The sequence below is a fragment of the Panthera pardus genome, unplaced genomic scaffold (genome assembly GCF_024362965.1).
Source record: "Panthera pardus isolate Hobbes unplaced genomic scaffold, ASM2436296v1 HiC_scaffold_1, whole genome shotgun sequence".
Classification (NCBI taxonomy): domain Eukaryota; kingdom Metazoa; phylum Chordata; class Mammalia; order Carnivora; family Felidae; genus Panthera; species Panthera pardus.
The window spans coordinates 12,643,161-12,662,441 of record NW_026526654.1 but is presented as its reverse complement, the minus strand read 5'-3'; the positions used below and the strand labels follow the sequence as shown (position 1 = coordinate 12,662,441).

The 19,281-nt window shown below is 43.1% G+C and overlaps 1 protein-coding gene across 3 annotated transcripts in view; it reads left to right on the top strand.

Annotated features, from left to right (window-relative positions):
- MYO16 (myosin XVI) overlaps positions 1-19,281 on the top strand; it is a 609,969-nt gene that overhangs the window by 388,384 nt on the left and 202,304 nt on the right. For all 3 annotated transcript variants that reach the window (XM_053889237.1, XM_053889213.1, XM_053889198.1), the window contains exons 18-20: positions 3,204-3,321; positions 4,123-4,194; positions 6,759-6,900. In XM_053889237.1, the coding sequence (XP_053745212.1) occupies positions 3,204-3,321; positions 4,123-4,194; positions 6,759-6,900 (332 nt within the window). The remainder of the gene's footprint in view (positions 1-3,203; positions 3,322-4,122; positions 4,195-6,758; positions 6,901-19,281) is intronic.

Here is a 19,281-nt window from a genome sequence, read left to right as displayed (position 1 = left end):
AAAGCTTGTTCTTATTCTTAAAGAGTTACACCTGCAGGTATTATGAAGCTGAAAAATACAATTTAAAAGGTTCAAACCGCCACTCTACAGTAGAAATTTCTGTAGTCATGGAAATGTTCTTGATCTGTGCTTCACAATATAGGGCAGGTGCATGTGTGGCCAGTGGGCATTTGAAATGTGGCTAGTGTGAATGAGGAAACGGATTTTTAATTTTTCTTGGTTTTAATTCATTTAAATTTAAGTAGCCTGTGTGGTGTGGTTAACCGAATTGGACACCACAGGTCTCCTGGACAAGAGATGTGAAACGAGCTAAGCCTGGAGTGCCCTCAAAATTCCCTCAAAGTTGTCTTTCCCTTACACAGTACCTGTTCCCTCCTCGTTCAGTTTGGTGTAATTTTGAATTATGGGGACTTCCTCACTAGCAAGGAATGTAAGATTGCATGGGTAACTTTGGAGTGGCCAAACCCAGATTTAGTCATAGATTTAAATATGTCCTTTTTCTTAGGGCAGTAAGTTGATGGCTTTGGGTCTTTGCTTCTTTTCTTTTTCACCTTAGTCCACATAGACACAGCCCACAGGGCACGGAGGTCTAGGAAGGGGTGGGGAGGGAGGGATAAGGAAATGGGGACTCTCCCTAAATGAAACAGCTCTGGCCACTTCACCCTTGCCCCTTTCAGAGATGGGAATTCTAGCAACATAAATCATATGGTATCTTTTTGTTGCTCTTTTTTGTTTTTTGTTTTTTCCTAATTATATGATCTGTATATTTCTTTTAGCAAGTCCTAACCTATTTGCAGGTTTCTGTCCTTGGACTTGCTACAGTTGTACTTTTAGGTTATTTTTTCCCCTTCTTCTGTGCCTAAAATGTCTGCTTCCTTATAGGAAACTGGCATAGACAGGTGGGTAAGGAACCATTCTACCAAAGTGCCCGTTGCCTGGAAACAGGGCTTTAAAAATCCATGATTGATTCTCAAAGGAAGGGCAACCAAAATGTGCTTTCCACCTGAGGTAGCTAAGAGAGAATTTAACAGCCTCTTTGGTGAAAGAAATGTGTGCCTTTTAACAAAGACATGAAAGTAATTGTTTCACTGTGATCCTTTAGGATGTCTGGTATGGGGACATTTTAGTGCACTTATGAGGATAGATCATGTTCAGTAAGGCTAGAAGAAAGGTATTTCTGGTCCTTGAATCCAGACTTGTCCTTTAAGGTGCCTCCACCTGCGACCTCTGTCATCACTGCCATCGCCGGCCAGCGGGACGGCGGGGGATTGGTGTTGGGTCCTGGCAGACACGGGGCAGCGTCCCTGGCCTCTGCTCACAGGGCAGAAGATTCCACACACGGTAATCCGTAGTGTGGCCGACTGTCACACTATGTCTCCACTGCTGAGCTGTGAGATCCTTGAGGTCAGGACAAAGCCTTCCTGTCCCCATCTGCAGAGCCCCTACCTCACAAGGCGCTGGAAAAGCTACTGAGAAGTTACTGGATTTATTAGAAAAGGGAGGAAGCAGTTGTCAGGTCGCGTAAGAAGTAAAATGTTATTGTAACGAGCATAACTGAATAAAACTCGAGACCGTCATCTGTAATTTGTGGGTTACCAAGCCCATTTTTAAGTATTGCCACAATCCTACGGTATCATACCCGAAAAATTACTTAGAGACCGTCCTTGTCCGTGTTCTCACTTTCAAGATGATAGAATTATACTTTGTGGTGAAAACCAGAAGATCTGGAGGAAATTCATGGAAGTCCCCAGGGCTGTATGTTCACCTATGTATTTATAAAGTGAATAGGACCTATTCTTAGTAACTTTTCACAGGGAGCAGCTCTTTATTTCGAAATTGCAGACTAGGAAAATGAGGATTTGAATTGGGGCGCCTGGGTGGCTCAGTCGGTTAAGCGGCCGACTTCGGCTCAGGTCATGATCTCGCGGTCCGTGAGTTCGAGCCCCGCGTCGGGCTCTGTGCTGACAGCTCGGAGCCTGGAGCTTGTTTCAGATTCTGTGTCTCCCTCTCTCTGACCCTCCCCCGTTCATGCTCTGTCTCTCTCTGTCTCAAAAATAAATAAACGTTAAAAAAAAAAAAAAATTTTGAAAATGAGGATTTGAAGACTATGTCACTTGCCCAATGTGGAACCTAACCAGCTTTACTATTCTTTTTTTTTTTTTTTTTTTTAACATTTATTTATTTTTGAGACAGAGAGAGAGCATGAACGGGGGAGGGTCAGAGAGAGAGGGAGACACAGAATCTGAAACAGGCTCCAGGCTCTGAGCTGTCAGCACAGAGCCCGACACGGGGCTTGAACTCACGGACCGCGAGATCATGACCTGAGCCGAAGTCGGACGCCCAACCGACTGAGCCACCCAGGCGCCCCGCAGCTTTACTATTGATGTCGTTATACTAAATATTTGTTCTTCTAGAGAAGTGTATTTTTTAGCCTACAGCTTTCCCTTGATTTTTCATGCTTGCCACGGAATGGCGGTCCACGAGCCAGATTTAAGGTCTGATTTCTTTCTTTATGCAGAGTTCCACGTTCTCAGATACCGTCTTTCAACAAATGTTCTCTTACTTCCTTCTACCTTCTGCTCAAAGGTGGCTCTGGCCAAACATCCATTTCTTTCTGTTTTCCTCAAAATACCTTAAAAACACAATTAGCATTTTTTTTAATCTAGGCATAGATATTTGTATTGTGCCTTCCTGAATTTTCCAGCAGGAGTGAAAAGTTCTGTCATCATAGCCTCGGTCCATCTCAGAGGGGAGGTAACTGGGAGAGATACGCACCATATAGCAGGCATCCTGGAAGGAAGCCGCCTCCGCGTCCAGCTCTGGGAGGATGCGGGCGATCTGGCCCCGGTGAGGTCCAGCCAGCCAGACTCAGGACACGGTGATCCAGTTTTCATTATGAGATTTGTCAAGAAGCTGTTGATTTATATCAGAACGTCACTTCCTCCCCCCCGCCTTTTTTTTTGTTTAAGGAACAGAGACATTGATGTAGACAAAATGTGCACTGAATTGTGAGGTTTTGGTTTTGAGCGGAAGGTTGGTAGTTCTCTCGCCAGACCCCCGGGATCTGAAAAATCCCAGCTCCACTAACGGAGTTCACAGCATTGATTTTTTTTTTTTTTTTAACCTATTAGGTTTTTCAAGGATTTGTCTTATCTTTTCTTCTAAGCAATTCTCTCCGCTTTCTGTTTTTCTAAAACGCGTAGGAGGTAGAGAATCTGTTTGTGATCCTAGCAGCAATATTGCATATTGGAGACATTCGATTCACTGCTCTGACCGAGGCCAACTCCGCGTTTGTCTCTGACCTCCAGCTTCTGGAACAAGGTCAGTGGAGCACATCTCTCTCTAACCTCGTGGGTGTGCAGTTTTGCAGACCGGCCAGTAGATGGAGACACAGTACAGAAAAGCAGGGGGAAGAAGGCTTTCTTCGGGAGTAGAATAGAGCAGGAAAAAAAAATAATAATAAAAAAAATCATAAAAGAGCTGTATCCACTTTGTTCTTTCTTTTCAATGGTTTTGGGAATGAAGAGCAGTGGGCACATTATGTTCTCAGGCTTCCCACCATGTTTACAGAGCTGATTTTTAGGTGCATCCTGGGGTTTATTTATGTCGTTCTGAATATTTTCCACCCCCACCCTGCCGCCCAGTGTATTTTGGGGGCATGTTATTAACCACACATTTTAAACAATATAATTACTTCCCTTCAGAGGTCTTGCCAAAAACCTCTCTCTCCCCTTTGAAGTAGCCTTGTTAGTCACTCCCAGATTTTTTCAAAATACCTTAAAACCACAGATTGTCAGTGAACATCGTATCTTCACCTCATATCAAAGTAATTTAACCAGGGACTGGGAGAACGATTCAGGGCCATCTGTGAGGGCGAGGAGGGAAACAAAAAAAAACCTGTTGTGATTTAATACAGGAGCCCAACCAACTCAGTAATGTTTTGATAACTCCAAGCGATTGCTCTCATTTACTTTGATAATTAAAGTGGCCGTTCAGTTTTCTTTAATACCCACAGTTCCTCATATGTAAAACTTATCAACGATGGCCCTAAAGTACGGTGTTCTCACCATCAAAAATATATACATTCTAACTTGATTTTTTTCAACGCGGCTTTCATTTCAGTGGCTGGTTTGTTGCAAGTGTCACCTGATGAATTGGTATCTGCTTTAACAACGGATATCCAGTATTTTAAAGGTAAGCTTTACCCTCCTCTGATCGTTCATTCTGTCCAGTTTGTGGCCATCTTGGAGGCACGGAAAGTCAATGCCGCCTTGCCTTTCCCCACCTCCGGTGACTGCCCCCATGGACTGAATGGCAAACGCGGAAAGCCTTATGAACTCATCTGTTCACGCAATTATGACTCTGCCTTGTAAGCTCGTGAAGCTCTTGAGAAACCATTCTGATGAAACAGTCACCTTTCTATCCAGTCAGTCATTTTAGACAAATCCAGTCATTAGCCCAAGAGGATCTATTCAGTTGAGTCGTCAGAACCATTTGTGTATGTCATGCCACGATACCCTCTACGTTTTAAGTCCTAATCATCGCTCCCATTTATGGGACACTTAAAAACTGATGGGAATGTGCCACAGGCCGTAAATGCCAGACTTTTAAAATCCTCACAAATGGCTGCCAAGGGGTCCTAGCCGTTTGCTTCTTTAACAGATGAGAAAACTGAGATCCAAAGAGGATGAATAGCTTTGCACGTCAAATCACTAGTAAACGGCCTGTTGGGAATTAGCACCCAGTGCTGTCACGCCTACGTGTCACGTGTGGACACGGGGAATCTCCATGCCGTACGTGTGTCTATGCAGTGGGCAAACACAGTGGTCTTCCTATATGCCCTTTGGTTATTCCCCATACATCAGCACCTTCCCCCCCTTCCTCGTATCGAAAGTTTAAGGACTCACCCTCCAGTTGGTCTTTTTTTTTCCTCTAATCACCACTGTCTTTATCTGCTTCTCCTCTTGGACCTACCTTGGAGGTATTTAGGTATGTGGCTTATCATTTGTGCCTTGTCTTCAGAGAGTTCCCCCATGTTCCGGAACTGTATGGATCTGCCCATTGTTCACTCAGTTACCTCTTCCTTCTCCTCCTCCACCGACTAGACCAGACACAAGCCGGCTCTACTCCACAAATACCTCCTGTTCTCATTGCCTTCTCTTTATTTCTATCACCGCTGCCTCAATATATCATTCCTTCCCTTGATCACCGAATGGCATTGTCTCTCATCTTTTGTCTGGTCTCATCTCATTTGGCTTCCTTCCACACTGCTTCAAGAATAGTCTTTCTGAATCATATTCTGCAAGTAGGATTTTCATCCATGGACATCAGCCCTTCAAAGATGCTCCCAGGCCTTCCAGAGTGAACCTCATCTCTTTGGGTTGGCCCAGGAGGCCCTTTATGATTCGGGCCCACCAAACTTAGGCTGTATTCTGAGCCATTTTGTACCAGCCCTTGCATCCAATTATATTAAGTTTCTTGCACTTCTCCAAATTCATCATTTCTCATGACTTTCTAAAGAAAACTTGAACTCACCATTAATATCTAGAATTTACTACAGGCAGGTTTTTCTGCTTACACTGTCCTCCTGTCCTTACTCACCTTCCAGCACCCTCCATCATGTTGACTCCAGGGACCTTAATTCTATGATATCAGCAAGGGCACACCTGCTCTCGTAGCCACTTAGTTTGTTGATCTTGGTGGCCTTGAACCTGTAGGTCCTGGAGTCTTCCTTACCTGCTGTTTTGTTTCTTTTTTTTCTTTTGTAAATTTTTTGAAAGTTTATTTACTTTTGAGGGAAAGAGAGAGCGTGAGTAGGGCAGGGGCAGAGAGAAGGGGAGAGAGAGAAGCACAAGCAGGCTCTGCGCCGAAAGCTGAGCCTCATGCGGGGCTTGAACTCACCAACTGTGAGATCATGACCTGAGCCGAAGTCGGACGCTTAACCAACTGAGCCACCCAGGGCCCCCCTCCCTTTTTTTCCTTTTATCTCAGCCTATCTCAGAAGCAGCTTTCCTCCTGAGTCTGCATCTCCACCGATCAAACTCTCGGGTGTCATTTCACACAGCCCTCGTCCTATTACTTAACTCCCTGATCAGACTAGTGGCACAGGTTAGCCAGGCTGGCCGCAGCCACACGGTCTGAATGCTGGACCCCCTGCTGCTCTCTGCGCTGGAGCACAGCAGCTATCATAGTCTCAGCTCCACATCTTCCTCACTGATTCCTTTTTTTCTTGGTTTCTTCTCTAGTCTACTCTCTTCTAAAAGCCTTATCACTCAAGATTTGGATCCCCACATCTTAGAGAATAACATAAACGTTTCTGCCCGAAGGCCCAAACTTGTTCCCAAACTCCACACTCGCATTGTGGTCAGCTGGACCATGTCTTTGAAAATATTTAAAATAGGACTGATTTCCCCGATGGCCAGGTTTCCAGATGCCTTGGGGAGGATTCATAGTCAAACCAGTGAGCTGTTATCAGAATGCTTGTTAAGAGGGGCCCTGCCAACCCTTGGTTCCCTAACCGAAAGGAAATTACACAGCCTGCATGGGGGTCAGAAGCTGTGCTCAGTGTTTGTAGCAAGTACGATTGCAACGTACATGGCACTCATTTGGGGAAACATTTTAAGAGACCTCATTCATTAGAGTTATCACATGTTTCGAACATCTTTTGGTGTGTGAGGCTATGTGACATGCACGGTGTTGTTTACTTCTAAATGAGGGGAACCTCGTTCTTCTCTCTCCTCTCCTTTCTGCTGTCCTAGGAGACACCATCATTCGACGACACACAGTACAGATGGCTGAATTTTACCGAGATCTCTTGGCCAAATCCCTGTTCGGTCGTTTGTTTAGCTTTTTGGTGAATACCATGAACTGTTGCCTCCAGAGCCAAGAGGAGCACAGCAGGTAGGATGGACGGACACAGGTCTGCACTCTTAGTCCTGAACCGACTTAAAAGGCTCCCCTCTTACAGATGCTTTGTAACCCAGCATGACACCCAAGTTACACTATCATTAAAACATTTCGTTTGAACAAGTGACTTTACCTAAAGGGTTTTATTGACTCTTTCTTAGAGATTTAAACCCTCTCCCCGGACTGGCACCCATTGATGAATTAATCAAATCATATCTCATGCATAGAGATACAAATGCATTCTCTCTGGACTGAAGGTATATTATGGCCTTTTGAGCACGAGAAATGTAAAAAAAAAAAAAAAAAAGATAAATCTGGCAAGAATATTGTTAAGGAATATATAAAGCACTTACATTTGTTGAGGAGTTCCTGTCTGTCTTAGGACCAGTTAGATGATGTGTTTCAGATTAGTGATGCTTCCTATTTTCTTCACTTTGTGGATTATTTGACGAAACGTCTCTCTGGTTATCATTTTGACTCATAGCCTTACTCGCCCGTAAGCGATAGCTTTTCAGAACTATTTATGGTCTAAAAATTATAGTCATCCATGGCATACTTGGTTAATATTCTTGTCACTAACAATGACTTTGAGCAACATTGAAAGCAGAATTCACACGTGTGCTCGTCTTTGAATGAAACCCCTTGAGAATGTCTTTGTTGCCCATATAGAGTTCTCCACCAGTTTTCTAAAAATTGCTGCCTTTAGCGGTTTCTTGGAAAACACTAGAACCAACATGTATTATGGATGCTTCTTAAAGAAACATGGACCTCTCAGAAGAGTCACGGACAAAGGGGTACCGAAGTCCTCGTTAAAATGTACACTTAGAAATCCCACCGCACACTGATCCGCACGTGCACAGCACAGTGTGGGAGTGCAGGGTGGGGGTTGTTATCATCTGTATTTTAGCGGCTGTACCTTACGGTTTGGTATGGTGAGGATTCTTGGTTTTGTAATTATTTATTATCAGTTAATTTGTAACTTTCCTTTAAATATGGAGATTATTCACAGCATGATACTAATATGCTAAGTCTTGCAAATTAATCTTGTATAAGATTATTGGCAACGCTGCTGAAATTGACATTGAAAAAATTAATATTATCAATCCGGCTGCACAAAGAAACTTCTAGAAAATTTCCATTTGACATTTAAATCTAACAGAGCCTTAAATGTATATAGTTGGAAAAACTTATACGTAGTCTTGATGTTTGACTACATACACACACACAGAAAAATATATACACACGAACCTTGGAAAGCATAATATTTCCCTTTCAGTGGGAATATTGCTGCTGTGTCAATATGTAAATTTGTGGGGTTAGTGCTGTCTTTTAAAATTCTTTACTAAGCAAGTGAATGAAGACAGGGATTAGTGGGAAATTAGAAGTGATTTAATGTATTACAAGTTTAACTTAGAAGACATACTATTCTCAGATGAGTCAAATTTCTCATTTTTTTCCCTCTCATTTCTCCCCTGGGTCACCCAAACCTAAATTTAAATCTCAAAACACTGCAAAGAAAGGTTATGTTTGCAGTGTTTCTAACTCATTGAAATTCATGGAAAGCTTAAGGATTTGTAGATTTACAGACCCATTTCCTAAGTCTCAGAGAGGTCTCAACACTAGGATAAACTTAGGTTTCAATTATTTATGAATCCCCCACTTTTTGGAAATGTGTAATCATGTCAGAAACATATAAGAAATGTGTATCCCATGGTTAAAGTTGGTGAGTGCCCTTCAAGCTGAAGGGGAGTATCTTTCACACCACATTTTTTTTTTTTTTTTGGTGAATTCTGCAAGAAAGAATCCCTGTAAATAAGATGTACTGTAACAAGTTATTAAGAGAAGTCAAGCAAAATTGAAGCAGATGACATTTTTGTTCTTGGAATGCTGGACCCATTTCCTGGATTACAGCAGAACAGCAAAAAAATTACTTTCTCTACCCAGATTCAAAATAGCGCCGCTTCTACGTTGAAATCCTGGGGTATGATGTGGGAGATGCTGATGATTAGTTAATTAGGATGAACAGCAGCCTTTGCAGTACCTGATTGGCTAGTATCGCGCCAGTGAGATCACAGCAAAGACCCCTCCCCACCTGCGGGGCGCTATGGTATTCATGTCTTCGTAGGCTACCCGCACCAGGGACCCACCCGGCTGGGGCAGCTTTCGTCCAGGGGTCACACTCTGTGGTCAGGGCACTCCAGAAACTGAAACACGCTAAAGCTTTATTTATTGGGATTAGTTGAAAATGATTTGGTTCAAGTAGGCAAAAAGGAATAATGATAAAAATAGCAACAAAGACTATATACATGATGTATTATATATGTTATTAGATGACATATATATTATTACATATGATATAGTATGACATATGGTGTAATAATATAATACCTCTGTCAGTTTAAAACTTTTATGTTCACAAGGTGCATTATGTATCAATCAGCTTCAGCAGAAATCCTGTCGGGGCGCTTGGGTGGCTCAGTCAGTTAAACGCCTGACTTTGGCTCAGATCATGAACTCACGGTTCATGAGTTCGAGCCCCACATTGGGCTCTCTGCTGTCAGCACAGAGCCTGCTTTGGATCCTCTGTCAACGCCCTCCCCCAACACCTCCCCTGCTCGCGCAGTCTCTCTCTCAAAAATAAATACACACTTAAAAAAAGGAAAAAGAAGAAATCCCGTGAAATAGGCAAGACCAACATGTTATTGTGGAAGCAATGTCAGCTCTGGAAAGTTGTGATGCGTGGACGGCCAGCTTCTTTATCCCCCCTTCCAATGCACCTGCCTTTGAGATGGCAGATCACTCTACACAGATCAGAGTGTCGGTGTTTAATCCACTTTCCAAGACATTTCTTTTTCTAAACTATAACTTTGACCTGTAGAGTGAAGGGAGTCCTATAGCCTGTCAATCTGTGAGAATGTCAGCTCTTCACTCAGTGCTTTCATGGTCTTTGGAGGGCATTAGGATATAATAGCACTCACCTTCATGTCTGATCCTCAACCAAGAAGTAAGACAGTCGAGTAGGGCATTAAGAGCCAAGACACGGAGTCTGTGAAGGAGACAAGAGAGGCGAGAGATGCCTGCCGACGGTGAGCAAGCTGCTTCTGACCTCTGCCCTCACGAGGCCCGGCTTGCCCGGTGGTCCGGTTGGCCTTTCGGAGGTAGCGCTGGGAGCAGACCAGCAGGGACCCCGGGAGGAGAGTCCCCAGCCTCCTGCCAGGGCCTCCTCCTTCACGTCGCGGTGGGGGATGGTGCTCCCGCAGAGCCCAGGAGACTTACAGCCGGTGGAACGTCTCCCCGTGAGAGGAAACCCCAGGACCAGGAGGAAGCATCTCTACTTAACAAGATGTGAGTGCTCATTTAGGAGCTGATCGGCTTGAAAGACCGAAGGCCGATCTGATGCCAGAAGGCACGTAGGCTTTGGGACTCCTGTGCTGAGTGAGCTGGGTCGCTTTTCCTTGGATTTCCCAAAGGATACAGCTGAACCCATCTGTCTTACGGTGTGACGGGCCTGTGCTCCTGCAGGCCTCAAGGTGTGGTCACTAGATATGCAGGAGGCCCTTACAGTTTACTCATAACTTGCTGCTTGTTCACATTGAGTTGACAATCTTCAACAATGAAAGTGTGATTTTAAAGTAATATAGAATAGTTTCTATAGAAACACTGATAAAGTAGTTACCTTGTATGTGACTTTTCTAGTATTACTTGGCCTCGACTCTACTGCATGTTGTCAGCTGACATCTAGTGACTGATGGAGCCATAGACAAATTCCATGTTGAAACCACTTGGGCATCCATATGTGGATTCCGATAACTTCGTATGTAGACAATTGGCCACCACCAAGAATACTGGAAACACTGGCCTTCTAGTCCGTTCTTCACTGGCCGGTTTTTTCTCAGCAAATCCGAAGCTGTATTGTCCAGGTCCTTCCTGGGGAAATAGCCCTTGTCCCCAAAGAGAAGTCTTCCCTCGGACACTTTGTTCACTGCAGTCAGACCAACGTTGAGGTCTGCTTACTCTTCTCAGGAGTCTTTAAGATGATTTCCAGGGTCTCTTTTCCCCACGGAGGTAGCTTACCTGACTGGGAAACAGCAGTATCCAGCAGCTTGAAGATTCCCCGCTTCCCAAGTGGACTCAATCACCTGTCTGCCTTGTGATAGCAGATGTGATGTGCAAACACTTGGGGACTGTCATCTCCTATATTCCTGTCCACGAGTCTTCCTGTAGCTCTAAGTAGGTTTCTTTCCGGGCCCCACCCGCTGTGTTCCAGAACATCATCTTATGAACAAAGTTTGTGACATAGAGAGGATTCTGGATACATTTCCTTAATACCTCCCTACTTCCATGATTTATTTTCCCTCATCATTGGAGAAATCCTTCTCCATTTCGTGATATTGGTTGGCTATTTTTAGTGTAACAGTCACAAGAGAAAGTCTTGCTCTTAAGTATTTGTTGTTCTTTTACTTAATAAAATTACAAACCTTTTGAAAAAGATACTAGGGAGACATTAAGTTTATCTCTGATCGGAAAAGGCAGCATGATGGACCACACTATGTTGGCCACGAGAAAATGTTTTTTCTATTGTGTCAACGTAAGTAGACTTGTCCACAGCTCTTCAAATCTGTGGTAGTACTACGTGTCTTGGTGTAACCATTCTAGTAAATAAGTGTTATTTGTGGCGTAATGAAAACATGTGTTCTTATGCCTCACCTTCCTTTAAAGACTGGTCTGAGGACAATGTTTATGACCCTGGGGAATACAGAGGTAGGTCCCAAGGCTGCTCTGCTCCCAAATCACTGTTCTGTGAACTCTTTGTGTCCCCAAATATCCAGTGTTGAGACAGGAATTAAAAGTGTCCCAAGGTGGGAGTCCTCTCTGTGTGGTAGCTGACGGCCTTCTAGGAAGGGAAGGGCTCCCATGGGAGATGTACTTTCCTGTAGCTGGACAATGGTTACGGTTGACCTTTTCCTGGCGGCTCACAGGTTTCCCCCTGTAGTCCTCAAGGTGTGAGAAGGGCATTTCTTCCTTCCTTCATTGCCCACATGCCACCCGTGCTGGGGCAGCCCCCTCAGGGCAGGCTCACAGCACAGACGATCTAGCCCCCACACTTCCCCAGGTGTGCATCTTGGGTTTCTCTGGGTCGAAGGTAGAGGAGGGCTTGGGAATGGGACAGCACCTTGAGAAGTCACAAGCATTTTCATTATTCACTTTTTATAACTTGTAAACAAAATACATGCTCTGAACTGCAATGAACTTTTTCTAAAGGATCATGCATGTGATTCTAAAATGAGATAAATGTCGGAGAGCCTAATGAAAGTATCATGAATAGCATAATTTAAAAAAAATGATAAAATAATTTTTGCCACTCCTAAACTTGGACCCGTCTCACAGTACAACACTTCCATCCTGGCGGCTGAATTGGCAATGTTACATTTAAAATGATCACTTTTCGGGGCGCCTGGGTGGCTCAGTTAGTTGAGCTCAGGTCACGATGTCACAGTCTGTGAGTTCAAGCCCCGTGTTGGGCTTTGTGCTGACAGCTCAGAGCCTGTGTCTTCAGATTCTGTGTCTCCTTCTCTCCCTGCCCCTCCCCTGCACATGCTCTGTCTGTCTCTGTCTCTCTCTCTCTGTCAAAAATAAATAAACATTAAAAAACATTTTTTTTGTAAATGATCACTTTTCCCTAAAGTGACACCTTCCCCAGAGTTCTGGTGCAAACTTGGCCCCTGCAGAGACCCCCCCATGGGCCAGGAGGTTCTTGAACCTCAGAGGGGTTGTGGGAACCTTGGGAGAGTCCCCCAAATGTTCCCCAAATTTCACTCACGTTCTTCATGTGTTCTGAGTACAATGGTTTACATTCCTGAGGACACCTGAGAAGTCGAACCTGTGCAACATTTTCTGTTTCACCATTAAACACACCCTAAGAATAAATAGACTGAAAGTTATAGAAGGTTAGCATACGGAGGTTAAGAGACCAACGAGGTAGAGTGAGATCGACCATATGCTTGATTTATTTACGAACTTACTTATTTGTTCATCCCTTCATTCCTTTGTGCACTCATTCATTTCTGTCTGCCTGTTCTGAAATCCACATTTTTTGGGCAGCACGATTTGGCATGCAAATGTATGCGGTAAATAAACTTGAGTTTCAAGCATACATATGGAGATTTGGGGGTTTGTACTGAGCCTTCGGTTTCTTAAATATGCTTACACTGTATTACGTTCTTACAATATTTTAGTTGAGCTAAACATAAACATTTAAAAACTTTATGATTAATTACATTCGGCTTCAGTGACTTATAGAAACTTTGGACGAGTTCCCCAAAAGTGTCTTCAGACACCAAAGCTGACAGTTCATCTTCCTCATTTTCATCCTGAGTCCTCGTGTATCCACACCCGTTCCCCCTGGTTCCTCCAAGAACCTCGGTTGGTGCCCAGGGTGATCTGAGGATAATGAGAGGACACATACAAAGTTGTCCGCGTGGCACCTGATGTGGCGGGAGTGGCTGGAAAGAATGTTCCTGGTTTATGGCAGTCTGTCTGTGGAGAGGGAAGGTTCTGAAGAAATGCAGATGGGCGGCATGTTGAAAACCTGAGATGCAGTCCAGTCTTTTCCACCGAATTTTGATTTGGTGACCTTGTTTGTTTTGGGGAGTGGCAAGTAAGGGAACTGTGTTGCTCCCTAGAAATAGGGATGTCGCTGTTCACGTACACTCCCGGATGGGAGGGATGTTTTCTGTTTGTTCCGTTGTCTTTGCAGTAAGCAATGACAATGGATTTGCCCTGATCAGTTTCCATATTCTGTCCTTTCTGTTTGGACACGCCCATGACTCGCTTGCCCGACTAGTCCAGAGCGCAGTGTGTGGTCCTTGATTATTGTGCAGATAAGGTCTACGTGGGCTAGAAACCATGATATTTCCCACTCAGTTAGGGGGTCCTTGAGGAAAAACTCACGTGGCGGGATGCCAGCTCCTAGCTGTGGACAGGTGAGTAGCAGTGCCTGGACTATGTTTTGGCTGTGACTTGAGTAGAGAGCTGGTGCTCTCAAGGGTGGGGGGCCCTCTGAGCACCTGGAGACAGGTGGGAGAATGAGGTCAAATTGGAATGAAGGCTCCAGGTTTTCAATATGAAAGTGATGCTGTCTTTCATGGGAGGTAGGGGGTCACCACCCCAGCAAATGTCTAGAGTCTCTGTCCTTCAATCTGCAGACTAAGATTGATTATGGAAAGAGAAAAGAAGGCTGTTGAAAAGATATCACTTGTGAAATTTCTCACTCTTCAATGCTGCCTCTCCTACCCAGGAAAACTGTAGTGTGGGGTTAAAATAACAGACAGAAGGGCCACCTGGGTGACTCAGTCGGTTGAGCATCTGACTTTGGCTCAGGTCATGATCTCATGGTTCGTGAATTTAAGCCCCACATTGGGCTCTGTGCTGACAGCTTAGAGCCTGGAACCTGCTTTGGATTCTCTCTCTCTCTCTCTCTCTCTCTCTCTCTCTGCCCCTCCCACACTCACAGTCTGTCTCTCTCTCTCAAAAATGAATAAACGTTAAAATTTTTTTAAATAAATAACAGACAGAAGTGTTAAACAGATACACCAGTGAGAAAGAGAGCCAGACTGTTTTAGAGAGGAGTTGAAGTTTTCTTCAGTTCTTTTCTTGTTTTTTTTTTTTCTTTTTCTTTTAATTCACATATCAATTCAGTGATTTGGTTCCTGAAATCATCAGCAGGATGTTTTCTGTATTTGGCCCTGCTTCTGAATGCATATATTCTGATAATAAAGAAAAATCATTTTGCAAGTTAGCATGGAACATCCTAGATATCCAGAAAGATTCCCATCGGCATAGTCACCAAATGGCAACCAGCAGTCTGGCTGGGGTCTTGGCAGGGGACGGCGGTGTCACCCCGCGTGCCACAGCCGATGACTCACTCGCTGAAACGAGAAAACAGAAACACGTCCCGGGGGACATAAATTTCAGGTGCTGTCACCGAGGCAGGTGAACCCACTCCTGCTCAGCATCTGACACCCCTGGAAGGGTTGTGAGTGTCTAAATGAACGTGGAGATTTCGTGGTAGGATTGGAAGAAGCAAGTTAATGTTCAGACCTCAGAAAAATTGCCCTCCTTCCTTAGATGAGACTTGCTCTTTTCTCTTAATTAGAGAGAACAAATATTTCCTGGAGGGAAAATGGAAGCATAGCTTTGGAGAGCTCTGCAGGCTGGGTTACAAAAGGAACCTGTGTCAGCACTTTGGGTAATGTGTATTTGGTCTGAAGACTATCTCGCTGAATGGGGGAGGGGGCCTATCTCGACCTTGGTGCTCCGAAATGAAAATACAGCGGATTAACCGGGTCAGCCGGATATGTGGCTTACCTTGATCTGGGAAGTCTCCTCAGTTTTATTCTGTTGTGAATTCAGTTCATATACTAATCATTTTGAATATTTACTTGCACATAGGCACACGTTTGTGGGAGTTCCAAGGATTTTAAGTAGAAAGTAATATTTTTCCCGTTTATATTGGATTATGTAGGCCAGTTTGTTGTGATCACCCATTTATCTCTCCTTGAGGCAATCATGTAGGGCTTAATGTACTTACGAAATGTTATAGTGTCTTTTGTTAGGTCAGAGTTTAGTTTGAGAATCCGGTGAAGGGCATAAACACAGACTTGCACATAGAGTCCCTCGCGTAATTTCTGGGGATGAATAGACCAAACCCACCCGAACAAAATCCATGTACCTGGGCTGTAACGCTCTTTAAATTTGTTTATTAATGAATTTAGTACTTCTGAACTTACACTGTCAGTGTGGTTGATGGGGTCCTGATAGTTCTTGAGGATTTCTAAGTCAAAGTATTTTTGGTAATGATTTTGTGGCTATCTCGAGATGTTTTTTAATTAAAAAATTATCGTCAACAGTTTCAGAAAACCTCTGTGATTTTTAACAACATACCCTGACATACCTTCTAGTAGGTGAATAACGATTTTTCAAACACTAATAGGGCAGTAAGCATGTTGACCTAGTCTGTGAGATTATATTTGGTAGGTTAGATTTTTAGCTATAACCGAGTATGGGGCAAGGATCTTGTCTGTCAGGGCCAGGAAGTCAGAAAGGTGGTTTATAATGCGCTGGGGGGCCTGGTGGTGCTAAGGAGACAGCATCTTTGTGCTGTACTTCCAGCAGCCATTAAAAATATCTTTTGGATTACGGTTCATACCTGGACTGTTTGCACAGATCATCTCTACTTTACCCACCGCCTTATGACTGTGTCAAATCCCGTCTCCAGGCTGTTTGTTTGCCTTCTTGAGGGGGATTTGTCATTACTTATACACCTACTTCTTGGGTTCCACAGGATGCATAGACCTTAATCCAAATCGGGTGTGTGTGTGTGTGCGTGTGTGTGTGTATGTGTGATTATATTGTTCTTAAATTATTTAACCAGAAGGCTCTTCTTTTTTCTTTGAAAAGTCAGGTGCAACCTCTGACTTTTTAAAAAGACTTGTAAAAGGCTATGCAATGTGGCCATAACATTTATACACGTTCTTAAGAAAGTACCATTTGTTTTATCTTTTGCCAAGAAACGAGGCCAGTTTGGGCAGGTTAAGTCTTTGAGCTACAAGTTTGCTGTTTCGTCTGCTCCAAGGTGGCAGCCATTGGGAGCGTCCCTGGGGATGAGAATGGTCCATCACTGTGACTTGAATATCTCAAAACGGTGCAACAGCATCATTACCCTGCCAAATGCTACCCACAGATGCGTCGCCTCTGTGTTAGCTGAGGGCTTGCCATCATTCCCTCCAGCTGGAGGCTTTAAGTGGGCTGTGTTTTACTCCTTCCTGAGCCAGATGAGGAGGAAAGATTTTCTTGAAAAGGAGGAATGTGATTTTTCAGAATATCTGTGCTCCATCATCCTCCCAAGTAGGGAGAGAACTTGTACGATTATCTCCTGACTCCAGTTTTAAGTGTCTTCTTCTCCTTGGGAACTACCCACGTCGCTGATTGGACAATCTGTAGTGATTGTCAACAGTGTGGGGTAGGGCAGGGCTTGGTGACCATCACAAAGCCAAGGGATATTAAAAATAACTTAAATCTTTTTGCCGGTGGGGCGCCTGGGTGGCTCAGTCGGCTGAGCATCTGACAGCTGGTTTCGCCTCAGGTCACGATGTCAGGGTTCATGAGTTGGAGCCCCGTGTGGGGCTCTGGGCTGACAGCTTGGAGCCTACTTGGGATTCTCTCTTCTCTCTCTGCCCCTCCCATGCTTGCGTGCTCACTCTCTCAAAATAAGTAAATAAACTTAAAAGTATCTTTTTGCCAAATCACACACATCTTCCCCATAACACTTAAGGATTAGAGAATTTGAAATACGCCCCCCCCATCTTTTTGGGGATGAAATAAGTGAAGTAGCAATCTAAATGGTAAGCTAAGTGATAGGCAAGTGGAGTAAGAAAAAAATGTCTAGATATTAAACGCTTTTTCACTGTTATTCTGATAAATTGGTAATTAATTTCCCCAAGAAAACGTCTGACCGTATGATGTATTGAACCTCACTTGAAAATCCTAAGTAAAATCTCATTCTCTTATCCCTCTCTCTCTCTCTCTCTGTCTCTGTCTCATTTGATATGAATTTTATAAATTCTGGTTAAAAGTTCAAAAACGGTCAGAGACATTATCTGTCCTCAATTAGAGACACAAAACTGGGAACGAAGTGAAACTTGCTTCTGAAGTAAGGATCGAAGGTGTAAATGAATCCAATTAAAAACCAAATATTTACTTATTAGTTTTAATTTTCTCCCTTAACAGTTTATTAAAATGATTATCAAGATTTAAACTCTTTGATGGATAGTACAAATCAAAAAGACATCTGCAAGAGAGATAATCTAAAAATCCAGACCATCGGTTCCTAAGTCATTAAGAGTTGGCAAAATGTTATTTTGTACATGACTTTATCAATTATAATGTACTTAATTCTTTAATAAATGAATTTATATTATTCATTCCCAATTGCCTCATAGAAATACTCAAACACCTGCTGTGCATTTGTGGGAAAAAGAAAATAGACTTACCCAGTTTTTTATGATATCTGTCTTCATGAAGGGTCTTTTTGTGGAGGTGGGGGGAGATGTACGCATCAGGAAGGGTATGGAGGGTGTGGCCAGGTCAGTCACTCACCTCCTATCTAGAAGGAACACTGCCAACACTCACCACTTCCGCTTCAGACTTTTCACATAGAAGAAGGGAGATTACAAGTAAAAGCTCAAGTTCCTTTTGTTTGCTGACAAAGATCCTTTCTTCTTCCTCTTCCGCCCCAGATACAGCAATATCATCAATCCTGGGTAAATTTCCCACAGTTTTTTTTTTTTTTTTTTTTTTTTTTTTTGTTTAGATGTTGTTGTTGCAAATCTGTATAACATTGTGAGACATTAAGAATTGAAGACATGCTGGGGCGTCTGGGTGGTTCAGTTGGTTAAGCGTCTGACTTCTGCTCAGGTCATGATCTTACGGTTTGTGAGTTCAAGCCCCGTGTCGGGCTCCATGCTGACAGCTTGGAGCCTGGAGCCTGCTTTGGACTCTGTGTCTCCCTCTCTATCTGCCCTTGCCCCACTCATGTCCTGCCTCTCTCTGTCTCTCAAAAATGAATAAATGTTAAAAAAAAAAAAAAAAGAAGAAGAAGAAATGCTATCTTGTGCCGGGATGCGGTGGTCTGACTTCAGGCCCCTAGTAGACAGCCTTTTCCTACCTCAAAGTCCCCTTCCATTTGTTCCTAAAACCCTTAGATTTTCAAAACATCAGGAATTTACTTCTGTTCATATGAAGGATTGATAAAATTTTATATTTTTAGTCAAATTTTCCACGATCCCTCCCCCACTTATCCCCAATTATTTGAAATGCTTTTTTTCCCCTCCTGATTTTTAATGTTTCACTAAAACTGTATCAATAACATATTGTTTTAATAAGTAAGTCATCATATAATAACTTTTTATTTTCCTCTCTGTTTTGGTTATCCCTGGATCTTTACGTTTGCATATGAATTTTACAATCACTTTGACTCAGTCCATAAAAAAAATTCTTTGGGGATTTCAACTAGAAATACATTTATAGATTAATATGGGGAGAATTGGTTTGTTTAGATTCTTTTCTGCCATAAATATGATCTTTATTTCTATTTGTTCATGTATTTTTTCTTAAATATCTTTGTTTTTTTGTCAATTTCTTGCACATCTTGATTTTTTTCTATGCTCTTGTACTTTTTGTTGCCATTTTTCTATTACGTTTTAATTTGTTTATTGGGAACTCTCAATCTTGCATTTCATATGTTGATCTTCTATCTAGAAACCCTGCTGACTTTTCTTATTAGTTCTAATAATTTTCCTGTGGAATAGCTTAATA